General features: G+C 39.7%; 1 protein-coding gene and 1 long non-coding RNA gene across 2 annotated transcripts in view; one reads left to right on the forward strand and one right to left on the reverse strand.

The window, feature by feature from the left end:
• Positions 1–390: 390 nt before the first annotated feature.
• Positions 391–3,896, reverse strand: LOC138119098 (uncharacterized). The gene is made up of 3 exons (XR_011155387.1): positions 3,728–3,896; positions 833–949; positions 391–478 (listed from the first exon to the last, which is right to left on the reverse strand). It is a non-coding gene; the product is annotated as an uncharacterized lncRNA (long non-coding RNA).
• A 3,821-nt stretch (positions 3,897–7,717) lies between these two features.
• Positions 7,718–22,887, forward strand: part of RDX (radixin) — a 45,827-nt gene continuing 30,657 nt past the window's right edge. The window contains exons 1-2 of the mRNA XM_069014233.1: positions 7,718–7,978; positions 16,081–16,152. Coding sequence (XP_068870334.1) covers positions 16,141–16,152 — 12 coding nt within the window. The 5' untranslated portion in view covers positions 7,718–7,978; positions 16,081–16,140. The remainder of the gene's footprint in view (positions 7,979–16,080; positions 16,153–22,887) is intronic.

Below are 22,887 nucleotides of genomic sequence, written 5' to 3' on the forward strand. Positions count from 1 at the left end.
ACCAGAGCTGTACAGATTTCAGCTGAGATTCTATCATTTGTACATATATGAATTGTAAACATTTTTTTGATCATAATTACTGTACTATCTACATTGATAGCTCAGTCTTTTTCTGGAAACTATTTTTAACATATAATGTGCACAATTAGTGCTTTGTCTTCTTTACTTTGTGCAAACTTAACTTGACATTGTACTCCCTCTACACAAACACTGAAGAAATTTCCCCATTTTTGTGTAGATTGACAACAGATATGAAGTTTGCAGGCACCGATGATGCAATGAAGGAAAAAAAAAATCTTAAACTCTACTTAAATTATAGGAAATTATGTAAAGAAACAAGAAAGGGCAGATCTTCAAGGTACTAAACCTTTATTTTCATGCAAAGCCTCAATGATTTTGGCTGGCTCCAGGTAGAAGAAACTCCATATAGAAGATGATGAGCAGTCAGCAGAGCAACCAGACTAACTCTCCTCTTGACCTGTTAAGTGGGTGCAAGGAACATATTTTGTTTTAAAAGAAACAAAAAGTGAGCAAATCTGACATCTTTGCAGGAGGAATGCTCATCTAATTACACTCAGAAGATGAACAGTTGGATGATAGAGATGCAGCAGACAGATGTTCAGCCTATTCCTAGAATTCAAGTTTGGGATATAATGAAATTTTGAATTTTCAGATGGAAAAGGTTATAATCACACCTGCTGGTTTCAATGTAGGCTGCAAGTAGCATTTAATGCCTAATATAAAATTTAATAATGTGTTATCTACAGTCTAATCTGAACCTTAGTCCAGGATATAGGAAAAAAACCTGTTAATTGTTTAATAAGGTAAATACCTGGGATTGGTATTTCTTCTGCCTTCATAGGGGATCTCAGTTTTATAACTTTATTTTCAGCCCAGCTTTTGTCATCAAAGTAGGTTCCTCTGCAAGTTTACTTGATAACTTTAGAACCTGTTAGCCAAATACAACCAAATGCAACAAAGGTAGGAGCCTTGGAAGAAATTAATATCCTAGAAATTTCGTGTAAACATCCATCAGGAAAGAAGAAAAAGATAACTGAGGTGTTGCCAGCTGCGAAGGATTGACTGAGGAATCTAGTTACTTCTTGGTCCATAGGGAATCCACACCAGGCAGAGCTGACAAGTTTGCCTCAGCCACAAGAAGGAATTACAGCTACCCAAGTCAGTCAGTCACAGGGCTCTGTTTCCAAGCATGCAAAACCTAAGTCAATCTAGTTTTGTGGAGAAACTTAACTATTTTGTAATTTCAACTTTAGCAGCATCTGAAGTGTCAAATCTGCCTTTATGTACCATCATTTCAATCTCTGTTCACCAGGTAACAGAAAACCATTAGCAGAATTTAAATCCTTAAGGGGACTAATTTCCCATTTCAGTTTAATCATATGTCATTGTTTTGGTACTTGTGATATTGTAGCCCATCTGGTTCTTCGACTGCCTTTGAGGTATCCTTAAGGGTAGTCAAAGACTGCATCTTTTAATATTTTTTTTCTAAGGCAAATAAATAGTCTTAAATCTTTCAGACCTTCTTCATACACAGTGAAATGCAAAAGAAGCAGCCTTTAAAAATATACTTGGAGACACAGCACACTGAAGATCTTAGCACCCTACAATTATCTTACCTTTCTCCTTTTCCTATCTTTTTTTCTTTGATGAACTTCAATGAAGGGTGATTTGATCTGGTAAGTTTCAATTGCAACATAGCTGCTGCAAAAGCATGTGCCCTCTTAAGGCTAAATTATCTTCTTGCCTCCAAATTACATCTTTGTAGGTGTGCTGATGATAAAGCTTTGATAGTATTCTGGTTCAGCAAATGAAGTGCCTTGATACATTCCTCACTTGTTATGCTTGTGGGATGGAAAAAATTAATCTCTGGGGATATCTGCTTCAGCAATAGAGCTGTAACTGGTTTTAATGACACATGCTTTTGCTAATATCAGCTCACCCTTCTTGTTCCTAAATTCCTTCAGAAATTTAGAATGTCTGTAGACTTAAGACCTTGTAGTCAGTACTGGCAGATTAATGCTGAAATAAGCCAGTGATTTCAGTGGAGGCATAGAACATTTAAAATAAGAGAGAAATTATATTCAGTCTCTCACTACCTTTTTACATAATGTTAATGCTGAGACTTTTTTGGAGTTTTTCCTGGTTTTTTGAGAAGAGTTTCATGATTAAGGTTTAGCTGAAAACAACTTTGGCAAAAGTGGGTTGAGGAGACTGTTGTGGAACATCCCCTTTAAAGAGGTGATGAAGTGTTTCCTTTAGGCATTTTTTCATCTTTTGTGATACTACTGGCATGCCATCAAAAATGTCCCATATCTGGAAAACACAAACCCAAACAGAGTACTTCAATTTTCACTCTTCTTTTTTTCCCCCCTCAAGATATATAAGTATTCCAGAAAATTCCCAAAAATAAAAAAGGCTGGATTTGTGAAGAAATATGTGCTTCTATTTTGAGGTTTTGACATCTACATTTTTGTAAATCTGGGAGATGACAAAATCTTGAGAACATATTTTGCCTGAAAAATTGTAACACTCCTTCTGTGGTTTTGCTTATTTCTGCTTGTTAATAAAGAAGCAAGTACATGCAGTAAAATTAGAAGGGATCAGGACCTAAAAATACTTCAGTGATGGATTCCTAGTAAAAAGCTCTACCTTCTATTATGATTTTATTTATTCACAAAGTGTATGGCTGTCTCTCAGAACAGTGTACATCCACCTTAGGAGAAACAAACAAACAAACAAACAACCCCACAAAACACAAACCCAACAATAACACAACCTCCAAAAGCATTTGCTTTGGCTCTAACAGGCATATACATTTTTCAAGTTTTCAAACACTTGCATCCAATTCCCTGGTAATCACACTCCGTTTTTTTGCCCACAGAAATAGTTTCTTCAAAAACATTGTCTGGATCGGTGCCTTTAACTGCTTAGTACCTTACATACTATTTTAATTTGTTATAACATTATTTTGCTGAAGTGAATAGGATTATCAATGACTTTGATTTCCAGTGCTATGGACATGGCACAGCTACTGCCACATTCTAACTAAATAAACAGTGTAACTAAAAAAACAGTGCTGTGACTGCAGAACAACTTGTACTTGTCATAATAATTATAACTATGAATGAGATAGAAACAAATAAGTGGACACAAGCAGGAACTGCAGCTAAGTGTCAGCTGTTAGATGACAGCCTTATGTATCAGTGAAGGCATGTTTGGGTGATATGAAACAAGAGCAGTGACATAAAAGAAATCAGACAGCTTGCCCCAACCTTAACTGCAAGCAGCTTTGTTAAGCTGTCTCTTGTGCAATTACCAGTCTGCAAAAAAAAAAAAAAAATCATAACATTATAAAGGTGATTGAAATAATAGATGGAATGCAAGTGCTGCATAATATATATTTTGTGTACAAAAATTAAATTAGTAAATTATTACAAAGATATGTGAATACCGATTCACTTAGAATGAATTGCTGAGATCCACATTTGGCACTTACATACACACTCCTCTACAAGTGATTCTACTACTCCCTGTCTTGAGTAGAAAAGGTATTAAAATTTGACTCTGAGATAGGTGGACACCACTGTGGTATCTTTGTTGTAGTACCAGAGACTAAATAACAGGAAAAGGCCAAAAATCTGTCATTGGAAGAAGTTACCATGTGTGACAAACAATCAGTGATAAAGCCTTTGGGCTTCTTACTCACCTGGAACTTCTGATAGGCACAGTCAGCAAGAGCAACAATGTTCTTAAATCTTACACTGGCAGGAATTGATTGGGCTGCAGGACAGAGCTTTTGCAAAACCATTTGGATTTTCAATGGGAAAGGTGTGTGCTGGCCAGGCAGGCTTCACAGTCAATGTTAGAGGCTAAGCCTCCTCAGCAGGGTGATTAAATCAATAGGTGGAAGGACAGCCTGACATGGAGCCAGCTGCCAACACTGCAGCTCATTAGATTACCCTGCCCACTGTTTTTCAGGTGTTTCAACCAGGCTTTCAGGTGCTGATTTATCCTTTCTGTTTACTGTGTGTCTCTGAAGCAGGAGGATACCCCTTCCATATAATTTTTTGCACACTCTCTCTGCCCTCCCTCATTACAACACTTATGCAGGGGATTATTCTGGACAGGGACTACTGGACTTCTTCACAGGAGCTGAGGATTCTGGAGGTGCTGCCCCAGGGCAGTCCCTGGAGGACACCTAAGTAAAGTTCACATACCTATGGTATTTCAGAGTGGGAAAAGACCAATTCCCCAGGATCATACCATATTTTGCCTTTTGAACTTGATCAAAGCTGAGACTGTACATATGCATGCAATAAAGGCGACTTGGAATACTCAGCATTGCTACTGGAACCCTTTTATTTTTATTGAAATCTGGTACGTTAATACCATGCATGAAAAATAATTTTTGGAATTAGATACATTTAATTTTAAGTGACAGAAAAATTTAACAAGAGACATGAAAACTATTACTTCAGACGTTTATTGTCATTTCACCAAATATTTAAAATATCTGTGAACTGTTTTCATCTAATGACAAGAGAATTCTTTAAATTCCGTTTGTTTCTAGCAAAGACTTTAAAGGGCAACCTAACATACTTGTTGGAAAAATAATTACTATTAATGCCCATTAAGGCAATGTATCCTTTTATTGTTATTCAGAAACCAACAAAAGAAAAAGCAATTTGGTTTTAGACCATACAACTGGTAACAGTAAAATTATCCTACAATAATTCTAGACAATGTCAGGTCTGCTTCTGTAAACATATTAATAGCTGAGTACGTGTGTTGAGTCATAAGTATAATTATTCCCAGAATGGCTGCCTTCCAGGCATGTAGGCTGAGTCCACCTATAACTCTTCACATCAGGGGAATGGTATGGGCAGCACTACACTTCTATCCAGGCTGATGGCATAAATCATAATTGAATTAGGCAACGTCAAGGTGTTTTGCATACCATTTGAAAATTTAAAAAAAAAATCGAAAAAAAATCAGAAATTTCTCATGGTGGTTTTTTTTTTTGTAGTTCTCCCTTTCAAAATGCTTTGTCTAGTAAATGCCCCTTGAACTGTACATTTGGCTTTAAAAAAAGTAGATTCTAACACACAACCAGGTATTCACTGAGTAATGCTTTATGCTTTTGCAGGTGCACTGCAAAAAAAACCTTGGCCCAAAAATCTTTACTTTCTAAAGGATTCTAGGATTGATTTCTCAGATCAGGCAATGGAAGTTTAAAATCTGTTTTTTAATGAAGAGATGGGTTTTGGCATTACTGCTGGAAGATAAACTTTTATGCCTTGCAGTTACAGCATTCTTATCATTAGCTTTATCTTTATAACCTACCTCTTAGAGAACTGTGTAATTTAAGTTTATAGGGGTATCTGAAAGCTCACTTTATTGCCTGTAGTTCTTTCTGTAGTTTCAGTTCCATGGCTACAAAGAATATGATCTCTAACTACACTTCTGTTTTTACTGCCCTGTTTTATCAGACAAACTGCAATTTTACACCTTGTTAAGGAAGCAAGGTGAGAAGAAAACCACATTATACTGTTGACAAGGGAGATAAGACTATTATTTACCTTGACATTTCTGAGCAATAATATTCTTCATGTAATAGGATAAGAGATAAAGCATATCCTGCAGTGATAATGCACAAACTGAAAGGAACTTGCTTCCACATACTATCAACACCAGTAATGAAACCGAGCCCTAGTGCAATAATCCCGTATTTGAGCCAGTTCAGAATTTGGGAAGAAAGCAAACCTTTAATTCGGTCAACTAAAGTAAACACATTTTATCTGTGCACTGCAGTGAATCATAGTCAATTTATTTAAGTGACCGAATGAAACAGGGTTTGTTTTTCTGCCTTTTGTTTGTTTGTTTCAGTTCCCTAACTCGGACCTGCAGGTAAAGGCCACCTGAACAGGGAACAGTACAATGCATACTAACTGTGGCTGCTCCGGGAAACTCTGTATCTGCAGACACTGCAAGATGCCTTAGAAGTTTAATGTACTGCAAAATACTGTTTCACACAAGGATGTTCTTCACAATGAAGAACAACAAAGAGGAATTAGCCACCATTGCTTCTTCCTTGGAGCAAAATGGCACAAACAAAGCTGGAAGTGAAATTTTAGCCCACGTGAGGAAACTGAACATACCTTTAATAGACTGAGATGTTCAGATTCTGTGGTGATGAGTGTTTAGATGAGTGCCTGTTTAAAATACACAACAAAATGCATAAAACTATCACAAATTAAACTCACTAAATGTCTCCAGAAAAAGTAATTACATTCAAGCTTATATCACTAATTCAATTTAATTTCATAGTAGTTTGTATTAGCTGGTCATTTCCCTTATCAGAATGCTGTTTAAATTTTGTCCAAAAATTTTAAAAAATTTAGTCAGTGAGGCTCCCACAAATTCTCTGGTAGATTATTCCTTGTTTGCCAGGCTGCTTTCCTCCTGTTCCCCTTCTCCCCACCTCCAATTCACCCTAGAGTGTTCATTTTATTCTTTTTGAGGTAGCTTTTAATTGAAAATTCCTCATAGTTCTTCCCCCAAACTCTGTTTATCAGACAGCCAGAGGGCGAGGTGTATTAATAGCAGCTGCATGACTCAGAGTTGGTAGCTCGCGTGGATCCCTTTGCACTGAGCTTTGCTGTTTGGCCTCCCTGCTTGGGTTGCCACTGAGCTCAGGGAGCACCTTCACTTCCTTACAAACAAAAATAAACTGAGAAAACACAGTGGGGGCTGGGATTGCCACAACCTCTCTGTCCTTCAGAAGGATTCTCCTTACGGCTGTTTTCCTCTACATTCCCATTGGGATTGTATATATATAAAAAAAGAAAATTAACAAAAAAAGGTGTGATCCCATCCATAAATCCACCAGCGTGACTATTTCACACGACTGAGTGATGAAAAGAGAGAACGCCCATCATTGCGATGATACGGAGCAGAGGAAGAGGGTCAGTGCTCTCCATTCAGACTGTATTCCATGCTCTTTCCCTGAAGGCATCCCTGTTCTCATGAGCCATCACAGCTCGACCCTTCCCAACCCCCGGCTCACCACTCACCCCGCTCCTGCCCGCCGCACCCCGGGGCTGGTGGCATCGCCAGCTCCCAGCCACCCTATCTGGCTAGACACCCGGCCTCCCACCGCGCCCCGGAGCCCAAGCCTGCCAAAAAGGCGGCACTATGCCTGGCGGGGCTTTGGACAGAAAAAAAAACCCCACGCCGCCAACTCCCCCTCTTGGCTCAAGCCTTTACAGTGGTTTTCCTTTCCCGCCCACGCGGCCGCGCGAACGGGAGCGCTCCTTCTCATCCCCTCCTCACTCAAGCGAGCAGGGAGTTCCTGGAGGGCAGCTCTGCCACTCAGCAGTTGCCACAGGCTCACATAACACGAGCAGGGCTGCGCTCGGGTGGGCTGCGCGGGGTCCCCGAGCACCGGCTCCACGCGAGCGCGCAGAGCCTCGTGAGGAGGGGCCGCCGCCTCAGAAAGTGAGCGCCCGCCGCCGTCCCTTCACGGGAACTCCGTCTCCCGCCCCCGCCGGGAGCCGCGGTCCCCGGGCCGTTCCCGCCCCTCACGGGAGCCCCTCACGGGAGCCCCTCGCGGCCGCCGCCCCCGCGCCCCTCCGGGCAGCGGCTTCGCGCCGCGCATGCCCGCCCGCGCCGCGCGTGCGCGCGCACTGCCTGCGCAGGAGCCACATCTGATAGGGGGGAAAATCCGAACGGCGGCGGCGGCCGCCATATTGCGGAGCTGTCACAGCGCTCGCCGCGCTCCGCGTCCCCGGCGAGCAGCGCGGGGCGGCCCCGCTGCGCCTCCTGCCCCGCTGCGAGGGGCCGGCGGGGGGGGACACACCGCCCCGCCAGGAGCAGAGAGCGCCGCGCCCCAAGCACCCTGCCCCGGGGGCTCGTCCCCCCCCCTCCGCTCGGCGCCGCGGAGGGAGCGGAGTCCCAGGTGAGGCGGGGGCGCAGGGCGCTGAGGCGAGGGGCGCGCGGGGGACTGCTGGCCGGGCCCTGCGGAGGCAGCACGGGGACGGCACCTCCAGGCGTGAGCCCGCCCGCAGCCCTCGGTGGGCGGGGGGCACCGGGCGACTTGTTGCGGCCGAGGGAGCGCGGCACCGTGCCGCTCTTGTGCGGGGCACCGCCTCCGCCCGGGACCGGGACCCGGCTCACCGACCCCCGGTTCGCTTGGCTCTGTCGGGGAGCCCCGGGAGCGCGCCCCTGGCGTGCCCGCTCAGCCTCCGCTGCATTATTCATGTCCCCGAGCAGCGCGGCTCGGGAGGTTATACCGTAGTAGACATGTGGCAGTCGGGTCGGGCCAGCGGAGTGCGGCGGTGTGGGAGAATAATAAGGAATTACTTCATAAACAAGTGCTGTGGAGCATCTGTTGCTGTCTATTGTTTTCGACAAATGCGCGTTTTTAAGAGTCCTTAAGTACTGACCGACGTAATGGGCGCAGCGGCCCTGAATGAGCCTTTGTGCATTGTTTTTTGAATGGATTAATGTTTTGTACAAGTCGTGGGCATTTGTAATTAACCTTGTCGCTTAAAGTTTAGCGTAGATAAGGGGTTTTAGTTTCAACTTTGTGGAGTTCACTTATCTTTTGTCATTTTCTTAATCTGAACGCGAAAAAAACCCTACTTCTTTGGACTCTATGCCAACACAACTAATCACTTCAGTTGTAAGGTGCTATTAAGCTGTCTTTTCCAGTCTGTGTAACACCCTAGACAAGTATTTCGTGTTCTTCTTTCTGGTACAGGCTTTAAAAAATATTACGTTTTTTAAACTGAGCTACAGGAGTAGAGTTTCTGACTTTTAAGTAGTTCTGTCTTTGTGACCGGTTCGTGTCAGGCTTCAGATGTATCCCTGTATGTCACTCCGGTTTGTTTCCATCGGAGATGCCTGTCGCCGTGTCTGTGCCACGGGAGCGTTTTGGGGATGCGTGTGCCTGCACAGCGCCTCGCACATTGAGGAGATTGTAGAAATGCGGTTGTCGCTGTCAGCTCTTGGTGCGTTGGCACAGCGCTGCTGGGCAACGTGTGCTTCCAGGGAAGATGTGGGGTTGGTGTACAGTGACATTATGGCTACTCTGATGAAGTTGTTTTTTAATCGTTAAAGATGGGACAAGTAGTAACTGTTTATTGGATTATAGGACTTGCCTCTATTGATCTATTGATTTAGCATAAGAGGGACTGTGAGAAAAATAAACTGCAAGTCAGTGCAATGTTCCCAGATAAGCAGCCTCCCAGCAAATGGCAATTGCAAGGCAGTGGCGTATTTCCAAGCTTTGTACTGAAGCGACGCAGTTGTTCTATTAGGTTGGGAAACTGGAGGGCAAAAGTGAAACATCTTTAGAAAAACGCATGAAAAAATGACATGGTGGGACATGTCTGGAGCTGTCCAGAGAGTTTTCATTGAGTGCTGACTCAAGGGAAAGGTGTAGAAGTGTGTGTAGAAATGACGAAAAGAGTTCCGCTTGGACTGTTTCTGCCATTGCAGTGGTATTAGTACTGCCAGAAAAAGGTTGTTTCACAGAAAATTGGGCAAAGACATAAAGAGAGTGAGGATTTGGATCCACCTACGAGCTGCAAATCTAGGAGGGTAAGACGCGTAGACGTTATGATATGAGAAGGCAGTTCCTGGCAAAGTTCCTTTCTCCTTTGCCAGGCTAGGTAAACGGCCTTTCTTCTTCAGCAGCCTTGCTCTGCTTTTTGAGAAGGGGTGCTTCTGTTGGCAGAGGTGAAGAGGAAAGTTGTTGAAGGCATTACGTCTTTCTGTTGGATGTGTTAAATACATCAAAGCTGTCCTATCGCTTTGTATTGCATTAGAAGTCTGTGGGAGTAGAGGAAAGGGAGGATTTTCAAGTTTGTAAATGTAAACAAAGCTTTATACAAACTTCTGAAGAAAGAACTGATTGTGGAAAGATACTGATCCATTAAAGCAGCACCTGGTGTATCCTGAGTGCTCAGCGAGTTTACTCCAAAGCTGAAGGAGCCTAGGTAAACTCTTTCCTTTCAACACTGATGAACTGCATTTGTTGGCTAACTTTACCAATAGGCTAATACTTAGCTGTACTTTGGATTTAGAAAGTATTTGTTTTCCTTTCTGCTTTAGGTATTTATTAATCACTCTGTGGAATGAAACCTTCAAGTCATGTTGTACAAAGAAAAAGAAATACGACATTGGCCCAAAAAGGCAGTTAATAATCTTTACACTATACCATTACAATTTAAGAACTCTAGCTAGTGTATATGGAGAACGATATGAGTGGCCAGTTCATGTTCATAAGTTTTCTTTATTTTATGGAACTAGTTGTAAGAGACTTAACAGCATCCTTCAGAAAATAGAATACTTGAATTTGAGAAGAGGTATATCCAAAATTCTGGGTATATGTCCTATGTCTTTGCTAACTGTATGCTTAGAGAAAGGATTATTGCACTAGGAAGCAACAGTACTTCCATCATTTTTGATGGTGCATCCAATGTACATGGTAAGATTGGCCATCCTATCATTGTAGGAGTCCTCAGAATCTTAGAATTATTTCCCATAGTGCAGTTGTGGGTACTTGAAGTTAAGATTACTAAACTCCATAAATATTAACTGTATGTAAATTGTGTAGCATGTCTGAAACATTCCAGTTTATTAACTGCCAAAACTGCAAGTAGTGTGCAAATTCTTTGACTGGTATGTGTTGCTTTTAGTTGAATACTGTGTTGGCAACTGCCAGGTTTTCATTTTACTTCTGAAGTTCAAGAGCTCCAGTTTAGATGTACTTCACTCTTCAAAATGTATTTTCCTATAGATACATTGAATACATAAGTTGTAGGAGTTATATTGCAGTTACTTTTCAGAGATAGCAAGCCTGTTTTGGGTGTTTCAGAGAAGGGAGGGTTGGGGGAAATGGTGGTTTTAAGAAGGGAAAGATACAGTACATGAAACAAAAAGTTGGCATGTAAAACTCTGCATGTGATATCTAGCACTGGTCAAATCTCAATTTTTAATTTTTGCATGTCAGGTATGGAATTCAGCTCTTTCTTTCTTTTTTTTTTTTTTTTTTTTTTTTTTTTTTTTTTTTTTTTTTTTTTTTTTTTTTTTTTTTTTTTTTTTTCCTGCGAGATAAATGGCTTGTTTTAGTTCCCCCCTGGTTTGCTTATATTGCAGACAGCTGTGTGGGCGGTCTTTCTGTCCGTCTGAAAAAAATGTATGCAGAAGTAAAGTCTGTGGCAAATGAACTTCTTTATTGGATTGCAGCAAGTGTGTCATTAGGGAGCTGTTAGTGTGAAAGATGATTGCCCTGCAGACATTCACAGACTGCTTTGGAGTAGAGAGCCATTTTTGTAGAAATCTGAGACCAGTTAGTCAGGTCCAATGGCCTGTGAGTTGCCTGCTGCTTCCCCTGCAAAGATCTAAAACTTTCAGGTACCACAAAAAATGGAATGGGATAAGACTTTGAAAAGAAAAAATATATTATTTTTAAATAAGTTCCCGTTAATAAATGAGTGAGTTATATTGTTTCGGGTAAAGCTCTGTGGTGCCTGACATCTGTCTGTATTTAGGGAAATAGATGGTAAACCTCTTGCTCGAGCTTAGGAGTGATGCTGCTGGAGAGACTGCTTCCGAGAGAAGGCCCTGAGCTTTCTTAGGGCTTAGGATAGGGATCCTCCTTTTGAGTGTTGCATCTCTACCAGTCCTGCTCGAGCCTTCTGCCTGCTATCCCGTCCTCACCTGACCTCAGAGCCATGGCTGTGTTTATGAATGTTTCTTTTGAAAACAGCTGCTGCATAAATTATTTGGCAGAATTTTGGCATCAGGCATTTTATGCACCATCATTTTCTGAAGAAAGCTTTCATTGTCATCTTTCAACAATTGCTTTATTTGTTGCTTTCTGTGGCATAACTAGAAACATGGATGATACTGATTTAAAAATCTTAACTGCCTTGTAGTGAAATAAATTGAAATCACAGCTTTTCATTTCAAGCGAGTTCTTGATGTTCTGGATGACTTTTTTTATCTGTTTGTGATGTGGAGCCTGCTGATACTTTTGGTTTTTTTGGCCCAGAGTCCAGATTACTGCATACGTTTCTGAAGGTCCTGAATGTTGGAGCAGTAGGAAGTCTGCAAAGTCACAATCCTGCTAATCCTGACTTGGAAGAGGGACCTTTAGGATTTTAAATGCCCAAGTGATGAGCCTTTATGCCTAGTAGGTCACAAGCTGGTTTCAAAATGCAGGAAGCAAATGGAATATCATTCCCAATCCCAGCTGATTTGGGTCGTTTTTGCTGTTGGTTTTTTTTTTCCCCCCCACTATTTGCAATGCCGTTTCCCATGAGTGTTAAGATAAAAGTAAGTCTAAGTAATTAGTTGCTTCAAAGTTAAAAATTTTGCATCTGCTAAATAGAAATTTATCTGGAAAGGCATAAGTAGCAAAAGTGAACTGCCACTCCAGTAATAATAGTGGAGATACACAATATTTTGCCTGGCTGCAATTTTTGATTTCTCTTGGCCCAATGTTTTCCTCATATTTGTTTTCTTTTTAATGTTAGCTGGTGCCAATAATTGGGAAAGATAGGGTGATTTTCATTTTTTCTTCAGTGTCTATTTGATGTCAATATTTGGAGTTTTAAGATCTGTGAACTTCTTGATTTGTATATACATATAATAGTTACAATGTGTTCGTGTGAATGAACTGTTTCAAATTTGCACAACATTTTGAATATGAAAGCATAAAAAAAACCAGGCTGTTTTTTTGCACTATATATAAAATGAAAACAATGGAAATAAGTTCAGCATAGTTTGCTATAAATTTGTTTTTGGCTACAAATGTTAAAAAATTTATTTTTTAAAGAAATATAGGTTTGTTTTTTTTTTTTTACTTTAGTGAAAGATACTACAAGCACACACTTGAACAAAAAGATATGTGGGTTGCTTTTTGCACGTATTTTCTATTGCTCGTATACTGTAATAGTTTCTCAGGCCCATGAGATCTGTGGAACTAACAGTGAGACTTCATTTTTATTGAGTTTTGCATAAGAGGATTCTTGCTTTTTGCTGATAACTTTTTTCTCTTGCATGCGAAAGCATGTCTCCCCATTGTGTTTTGATGACATAGGATTAACCTGTAAAACTGTGTAGTCACATTTCTGATTTTAAAAGTTACCTTAAGGTTTTAAAGTACATTTTCAAATAAATAATTTATGGTTTGTTGATTGTATTATGACAAAGTGAGTAAATCCCAAAGCAAAAATCTGGGACATGTTTATGAATGAATTTGTAGTGATAAAATATATGAGGGTATGACAGTCATTGTAGAAATTGCTAGACATGTTGTCTCTTAGAAGGACCTCAGAAAGTAATCATTTGATAACACAGATCTTGGTCCTGTGCCATATGCTGTCATTGCTCTCCTGGAGACTGGGCTCCCTTATCAGTAATCTTACCATACCCCTTCTCTTCAGTGCTTTGTAACTAAAGGCACTGGAAAGTAGCTGTGCTACTTTCTGTTCGTTTCGGTACTGTTGAGTTGGCACGCTTACAGAATGGTGCATGAGAATCTAATTTAGTTTTTGCATCGTTAATTAACTGAGTGTAACTCTAGGGCTTCAATCTGCCTTCAGTTTTTCAATCACTGAGCCTCTGCTGTCAGAGGTGAGCACAGGGATTACTACAGCTCAGAATCTGTTAGCAGCTATTAGAGCCAAGCTTGTTTCGGTTTCTGTTATTCCCTTGAATTTTTTCAAGGAGTACATTAGGAAAAGAAGGGAAAAGAGGAGGCAGTCCCTTTTCTGAAAGGGAAACGTGCTGTTGCATTTTATCAAAAGCCAATTTCTTTTTTCCTCCCCTGGAAGCTTTTGTGGTTAAAAAAAGGGGGGAGAGGAAGAGAGGAAAAGTGTATTCATAATGTTCAAATATATATTTACCAGTATCTTAGAATAGTAGTCTTACTGCTGATGTCCAGGTGTTAGAAATATAAATGACTTGCCAGTAGAATTGCCTTATTAAGGTTTAGGGCTTGACACTCTTCAGCTGTCTCAGACTCAGGGGGAAATTAGCAAAGTTTGGGAAGAAGGATGTTCCATTGATAGTGGGCACAGGGCATGCAGAATTCCCGAGCCACAAGGCCATTTGGCAGAACTCCCTAGATAAGGAAGAAACAAACAAAGCCAACTCAGCAACTGTGCTGAATCAGCTCCAAGTAGAGAAAAGGTAATTGTGGCAGGGGGAGACTGTGACCACAGCTTGGGGCCCATCGACTCCCAAAGCCCATGACTCAAGAGGGGAATGGCTGAGCATGTTCACTGGCTGGCAGAAGTGAGAGAATCATTGAACCAGTAGAAGGTAGAATGTTAATCAAGAAGAGAGCTATGTAACCTGTAGCAAAAAAAGTGTGATTTCGTTTGCTGTAACGTACGAAAGGTGTAAAGTTTGGATGATTGGGGTGCCAACCTTCGGTGGGTTCTCACCCAGCTCCCTGCTCTCTGCAGACCCATATAGATAAATGGAAGTGCCTCAGCTCAGTGTGTAAATTGGCACTGCACATCAGGCAGTGAGCCTGCATATGGGACACGACTGATACTGTCCAATTCTCTAGAGTATCTTCTGTAATTAAAAAAATATACTGGAATGTAATTGTCTTTAGGCTAGGCAAACAGTATTATTATACCTTTAGAGCTGGGCTGGATTATTTATATCATAATGAATGTAACTTCAAGATAGTGTTTTAATGTTTTCAGGCTGATTTTTCGTTAAACGCAGTTTTGTTCCATGTCAGAATTATGCCATTAGATCTCTTTTTCTGTCATCTTTAGTCTTAACATTTGTTTTCTTTACCAGCCAACAACATTTATGCTTCTTAAATTCTGTTTTCATCCTTTATGTTTTTTCAGTCCCTCTTTTCAAACATATCTCTACAGATTAGAAGAAAAAAGAAAGTGCTAGTGCACCTTAAATTGCTGTGCAGATGTTTCTAATATTTAATATATTTTTATTGCTAAGAAGCAAGGAAAATTAACTTCTTTTGTATTTTTTATATAAAAATACTTTATTTTTTCCATTTTTCTTTATGAATGAAAAATCAGTTACACAAAAGCTTGGTTTTGATAACTGGATTGCTCTCAAGTATTCTGTTTTTCTCTTTCTTTTAAGCACTTCTGAAGATTTTATTCATCTGTTGCAGCTGTGGAGTTATAATACTGAAATCTCAGATTATTCTGACTAGCATGTCACACTCATTTTTCTTAGTTTAAGTGTAATTCTGGTTAATATTATTTTTGAAGGCAGTGCAGTCTTTGATGCTTCTTGCAAACCAGCAACAGGTCTGATTTGTGGAAGTCATTACTGTAAATATGTGCAAGAGGGTGACTAGCTGCTTGCTCTTTCTGAGTTAGAAGGAATCAAAAAGGAGGTAGGATGATATCTACCAATAACATTGCAAGCATATTTTTTCAGGGCATAAAAAACTTTCTTGGAACTGAACACAATAGTGAATACTTTCATTACCATGTAGACATAACTTACAGCCTTCTGCTTAAAAAGAACAAAGCTCTGTTATTTTAAGCACAGCAGATTTTCTTCCTTTTTTTACTGTTTTAGTGTACTTGCATTTCTTTTCATTTGGGAAAAATGACTATCATTCCTTTGCTGAGAGAAACGAATGATTTTATTGCCAGGAAATACAGTTTTGATGCTTTAAGATTGTTAGAGGGTTGTTTTTTTGTCTTCATGATGTTTCTTGTAAATAATGTTAGAGATTTTTAATAGTAGATGATGTAACAGAACCTTTAAAAAATTTGTAGCACTTGGGGAACTGTTGTCTCTTTATTGTAACATTACTGCTTAAATGTTCTACAAAAACTAGGATGGGTGTTACTGCTTAGAGACCTGTAGATGCTGGCACTGGCTAAATTAGTTGCTCTTTCTATATGTCATCTGCTGAAAAGTGTATTTTGTACATGTAGAGCACTTCCTTACTTGTTTTGGAATTTGTACTATTTGCTATGATGTACATGAACTCAATTTTGGTTAATTTAAAAACAACCTTTTTAATTTTGTTTTTGGCAGAAGGGAGCAAAGAGTTTTTGGAAGATTTAAGTGGACAGGAGACTACAGAAAACAAGGAAAATGCCGAAACCAGTAAGTAGCAGTTTATATTCATCTAAAATCTAGGAAAGTTTTTACATTTTAGAGGGATAATCTTGTAACTGTTCCAGTTGTTTTGACTCTGCCCTTTCTAGATTTCATAAGATTTGATTGTGTATGTTTGAAGGTGAGACAGTTTAGTACCAACATGTGGAAAGTAAGATCAAGAAAGCTTGGTACTGCAAGTTGCATGGAGGTTGGAAATGGGAGCAGTACTTGGGCCCATTTGGCTGGCAGGCGGAATGACTTTTCAGGAATTGTTGACTTTGAGATGAGCTGATTTACAGTGGTTAATGGAGGCATAATTTGAGCCTGACTCAGTCAGTGTCTGTGAGAATCAGTGGAAGGGTTTGCTGTAGGATTTGGCAGGGGAAGACAGAACATGTGTAAGTGTCTGCTTCAAGTTAGATAGTAGTTTCACCATGGTAGAGGGTATAGAAAGTAAGTTTTGAAGGGAGGAAATGAGCAGTGTTTACAGTCTCCTGTTCCTCTCACTTCAGCTAAGATAAGGGTTCATCCACTTTCTATCCAGGCGGGGAAAAAAATCTCCAACTTCTGTTTTGATAATAATTCTAGAAGTCTTTGAGGAGATAATTATTCAGTAGGTTAATTCTTTTTCTGTTGATGTAATATTTTTGGATTAGGATTTCATCTGCCATGTGTTAAATGACTTTTGCTTGTCTCTTCCACTTGTATCCAGTGAACAAACCATTCAAGAAAGGGAACTGAATTGTCAGATTATTTCTACTCAACTCAGTTGGTATATGTAATAGCCTTCAGGCTTTCTTTGTTTACTGATGTTTCATTTTGGTAGCAAATTAGGAGTGGGGCAGATCTATTGCTAAGAATAAATGTGTCTATGTGCAAGTGTATACACACATACATCCCTATACATAGATATATAAAAGGTTTTTGCTATTAATCAGAAGTCACCTGTGTCAATCATGTGTGTTGTGTGCCAGTATTTGGAACTGGTACAGCTTGATGAATATTTTGGGCATGAGACTAAGGGTTTGAAGTTCTGTTCTGAGCTTTGCAGTTGGTCTGATGACTGACTGGCTATACCTTATTGTTTCTGTAATTTCTTCTTTACCTGCCAGTGGATATGGGGCAGTGTCTTGGTACTTTCTGCAGCTGGAAGTAGCTATCTGTATCCTGCTTTCTTGTGACAGAAAGCTGCACTGTAAAGGGCAGGAAAATGAATTGGCAGCAAACTGTTTTCTGACCTGTTTGAGTTCTGGCTACAAGAATTGAGTACTGCCTTTGATAGAGCTTCTCAACTGGAAAACTGTTTTAAGAATGTGGCAAAAAATCATTGTGAGCTCATGTGGTTTCTGAGGCCTTCAGCTCCATGCAGCTGGAGAGCCATGAAGCCACAGAGGTGGTGACTAGGAAAAAAAAAAGGCCTGGGTGAGGTAACTTCATTTTAAATTCTGGGATTGGAACCATGAAATTTAGGCAGGCAGGGTTCTCTCTATTTTAAGGACCAGAGAAAATTGAAGGAAGTAAGAATTTTAGGGCTGTTCACAAGGAAAGCAATATCTGTAGAACTGAGATTGCAGTGGTGTTGAAAGAGCGCACAATCCACCCTAATAATGGCTATTAGCTACCAGATCTTGGGGAAGAAGCTGGCCTTGTGCCAAAGATAATTTTTTTCTAAGGGTCCTTTTTTTAAGAGTTCATGTGTCCCTTGATGATTAGGTGCATGTGAGATCTTAGAAGGAAGCGAAGTCAAAGGAGCCATTATAAATCACATTAAATAGATTACATTTCTCAATGTCTTCCTGTAAACTGCGGGTTGCTGTAATTATAGTTGGTAATCAGTGAATGAAGAAGTAGCACACTTGCCAAAGGTTAAGTAGTATTACCTATAAAAATCAAACCTTAGATTTTGTTCTGGTTGCTTCTTAAATGATAGGTGGCTTTGGAGCTCTCCTTCCCCTTCCCCTCTTTTTTTTTTCCTTCTTTCTTCTTTGGAGACTGAGGCTTAAGAGCCTAGCCACGGTTATGTTTGATAAATCTGACATTGTTCTTTGAAGAGTCTTGCTGTTCTGCTCAGATTTGATAGTACTGGACAGTAGGAGGTCTCTTGCTGTGGATATTTACTGTAGCTCTTGGGAGTTGTCTTTATGGACAATCTGCAATAACCAAATGTACTTCTAGTCCAGAAACTATTTATGCTTTAACTCCTTGTTGCCTATTTTTGACAGCTGTTGCAACAAGAGAGTCAGTCTTCTGTAGCTTTATTGCTGGAAATCATTAAACCTGGAAATGAGTGAAATAATCATGGGTAAGAGCTAAGAAAACCCAGTTAACATAACTGGTGAGATTTTTGACAGTGTTATTTTATCTCTCTTCTGTATTACTGTGACCTATTTAGTTTTTTTTTTTTTTCCAGACTCTGCCGTAATGATCCAATTGATAGTTTTCAGAAGGTCTGGTAGTCTTGTAAATATGTAAACTTGTGCAGTATAACTATAAGTAAATTCTTCATGTGTTTTTGGGATGAATTTTTTTGTTGAGAAAATAAATAAATAAGCCATAGATCAGTTTAAATGGAATCAGTACATACTGAACTGCGGAAAAGGCAATTAAATAGATTTGGTTTCACTTTTTTTGGTTTCATGTTGAAAAGTTATGTAGTATTCCAGACAAAATTAAGTAAATGAAAACCAGTAGAAGGTCTTGGCATATTGAAATTTTTGAGGAAAGAACTTTCATTTTTCCTGGAAGTCTCAGTCTAAAGTAAGTTTCATGCCACTGTGAGTGATTCTTATACGCAGTAGTACAAGGTCATGTGTTTGGGATTTTCTCTCTTAGAGGCCAGTAGGTTAAATAGTTTGGGTGAAGAGGCTGTTTTGAAAGGCTAAAAGCAACTTTAGTATATTGTCCTGAGATAATAAGGTAATATGTGTCTGAAAAATAATTGAAACATTTTCTTGTTTGTTTGCTTCAGTAGAAAGTCTGTTCCTTCACTTTGGCTGGGTTTGTGACAAAGTGGCTTTCCAGTTTTTCAAGCTGTTACTCAGCATCTACTCTACTTTTAAAACCAAATAGTTTGTTTTTAAAAGAGACTTACTATTCTCAGTTCTACCTAGCACTGTGAATTTTAGTTTTGTTTAACATGTTGTGGTCTGATTTTATCTGAATAAAACTGATGACTTCTTTTGTTTAATTACATCTTTCCTACTCTAATCAAAATTTGAGCTGTTAATAGGGCTGTTTTCAGTGTGCTTAGTCCTCATCTTGCTGAAGAACAGAATATTTGTTGACTCTTATTTTCAGTGCTTTCTTCCTAAAAGAATAGATACAAAATGTTTCTCAGCTGTATGGCATTCTCACAGATCTGCACCGAAAATAGAAACATAGAAGCTAAAATTAGACATCGTGGGTTACGTAACTGTTAATCATTTCATAGGCTAAGAAGATTGAATTTAATTGACTGAAATATTGCATTTATATTTACACTTATAGGGTGTAGAAAGAGTTAAATTATCATCTGCTTTTGGTGGTAATTTGCAGCACTTTTGTACAAGACTGCAAGGCATGAGAGAAAGAAAGCATTACACTGGGGAATAACAGAGATAGATATCAAAGTTACTAAGACTAAAAAGGATATTTTTTTTTAGATTTATTCTACATTTTATGATATTGTGTATTCAGAAGGAGTAAATAACAGATTCTGGAATAATATGGTGGTTTAAAATTCTAATATTTGGAAGATCAATCTAATTTCTGTAAGGTGGCTGAATTGAAATAGCGTATAAATTTTTTTTTACTACAGTGGTGTTACACAGGAAAATCTTTGAGTCTGTGTAATGCAGTATTTGAATTATGGCTTGAATTCATGATTTATTTCTGTAGTATAAATAGACAACTGATGTAATTTTGGAGGACTGCTTTCTTTTGATTTATCTATTAGTAAAATCTGTCTGACATTATTCTGTAGCCTTCTGTTCCTAATGCTGTTTAATCCTTACCTTTTTACCTTATTGTCTTCACAAAGTTTTTTCTTTCAGCTCTTCCTAGATCTACTTTGATGTTGGTACGCAGAGAGTGCTGTGTGTTTATGCAGTCTGTAAAGCAGTGGGACTAATATACTGCTGCTCTTAACACAGTTTAATATGCAAACTTGAGATAGTAAATGGCTGAACCAGTGTGAGGAAACTCTTTGAACAAACTTTTTTTGCCATATGTAATTTTTTTATGAATCAGACTGGTTTTTGTGGCTTTTACAAATTACTAATTTGTATTGCATTTATTAAACCAAAGCAAAACCTCTGGAAACCACTTCCATGTTTTTTTAAATGGCGTTTTAAGTATTGGTACCTATGCAGTTTTGGAGTTCATGATGAAAACTGAAGTGCCATAACTAATATCTGCAAAGGATGGCTGAAGTACAGTAATAGAAAGTGTTAGATTATTAAACTTATAGCCAGGTTTTGTGCATGTTCTGTGGACTGTATCTGTTTGAGGAGAGGGTCAAAGGTTAATGTGGTGATGGTGTAATATTCCCTTAAATTGTGGAGGGTTGAAGATAGGTACTACAGGAAAATGTAGGCATACTTTCTCAAGTCCCTAAAGGTGAAAGAATGCAATACAAATGCAATACAAATTCCCTTCTGAAGTACATGCTTTGATTAAGTGCACATCGATGTTTATTGTTCCAGATATGTTCATTGACTGTACTCTTTATTGGTTTTGGTAAGTTATTTAATAGATAATTTGTGGTAGAACTTTTTTTATAAATACTATTTTGTGAGCTGTGGCAAATATCCTCATAACCCATTAGCAACATTTGTTATCAAAACATCAGTTGCTCCCTTGGCAAAGAATAATCAACATGTAGTTCTTCAGTGTGTGTTCTTCCCTTTCCTTTGGCTGTGTTTAATCATTCTGAAGCCAGTCTGGTAAAATACAGATAAACTCAGACTGCTGCTGATGCCAAGGACCTGGACAAGCTCAAGAAGTGGGCCACTGTGAACCTCGTGAGGTTCAACAAGACCCAAGTACAAGTTGCTGCACCTTGGTTGTTGCATCCCCCAGTGTCTACACGGGCCGGGGGATGAACAGATTGAGAGCAGCCCTGTGAGAAGGACTTGAGGGTGCTGCTGGTGGATGAGAGGCTGGACATGACCCAGCCATGTGCCCTCACAGCCCAGAAAGCCAGAGGTGTCCTGGGCTGCATCCAAAGCAGTGTGGGCAGCAGGGCCAGGGAGGAGATTCTGCCCCTCTACTATGCTCTGGTGAGACCCCACCTGCAGTGCTGCATCCAGCTCTGGGGTTCCAGCACAGGAGGTGCAGGAAATGAAGGAAATAATGGTGTTGAAACAGGTCTAGAGGAGAATCACAAAAATGGTTCTCAGAATGGAGCATCCCCTCCTATGAAGAAAGGCTGAGAGAGTTGGGGTTGTTCAGCCAGGGGAAGAGAAAGGTGCAGGGAGACCTTATTGTGACCTCTCAGTACTTAAAGGGGGCATATAAGAAAGGTGGGGATAAACTTTTTATCAGGGCCTGTTGCAATAGGACAAGGATAATGGTTTCAAACTAAAAGGATATAGATTCAAACCAGATATAAGTAAGAAAATTTTTATGATGCAGGTGAAACACTAACAGTTGCCCAGAGAGGTGGTGGATGCCCCATCCTTGGGAATGTTCAAGGTCAGGTTGAATGGGTCTCTGGGCAACCTGATGTAGTGGAAGCTGTTCCTGCTCATTGCAGGGGGATTGAACTAGATCTTTAGAGGTCCCTTCCAAGCCAAACTACTCTGTGATTCTATTTAATTTGCAAACTTGAGATAGTAATTGGTTGAGCTGGTGTGAAGAAGAGAGCTGTGTGGACATTACAAAGATGTGGGATCCTGGTGAGAGCAAGTTTGAAAAGCAGGCATTGAATGGATCATGTGATATGTGTAGTGGTAGCCTTCCAACACTTGCTACAGGAAACCTTTATGCATTTCTCTTGTCACCACTGCAAGAGCTCCTTCCTGTTTCTGTATTTGTGTGGTAAAGTTGGTTCAGATTAGTGCCTGTCCTTGTAATTTGTGGTACAGATAATTTCCCCTGTCACCAATGTCACATAAAGAGAATTGCTTCAAAGTAGCTGGATACCCAACAGCAGGTTACAAGAGTGACCATTGCTGAAGTTCCTGAACCTTCTTTCTCTGCCTGTGTTTTCTCAGTTCCCTGCCTTATTTATGAAGTGGAAACTTCCCCCATGACTCTCGTTAATGTAGTTTGCTAGCTTTATTTTACAGACAATTCACCTGGTACCAGAGGTTTGATTTTTGTTAAGAGAGTGCCATGTGATCAAGGTTTAAATTAGATAAGTAGACCTTTGGGGCTCTGCAGGTTTTGACAAAAGTAACTTTCTTATTTTCCATGCCCAGATATAACTGAAGGTGTGAAACAATGTTACAAGTTTGCAGAAGTGTGGTGTTTGTATGCAAAAAAAATTAAGTCTGTCCGAGTGCCTTCAGACAGAAAATGTAGTGTTAACTTTGTAAGTCTCTTCTTAATAGTTCATATCACAAAGGTAATGTTTTAATGTTGCCATCATTTAATTTGCAACTTTATTATTAGAACTGAATGTAAGTATTAATTAGCAGTTGAGTGATCTGTTAATTTGAAGTTCAAAGATAAACAGGAATGCTACAGGCTCAAGCAGTTACGGTAATGTGTGTAAGTGGCCAGGTACTCTTAATGTCTGTTTGTACCTATTGCAGGTGT

This window comes from Aphelocoma coerulescens, chromosome 1 (genome assembly GCF_041296385.1).
Source record: "Aphelocoma coerulescens isolate FSJ_1873_10779 chromosome 1, UR_Acoe_1.0, whole genome shotgun sequence".
Taxonomy (NCBI): Eukaryota; Metazoa; Chordata; class Aves; order Passeriformes; family Corvidae; genus Aphelocoma; species Aphelocoma coerulescens.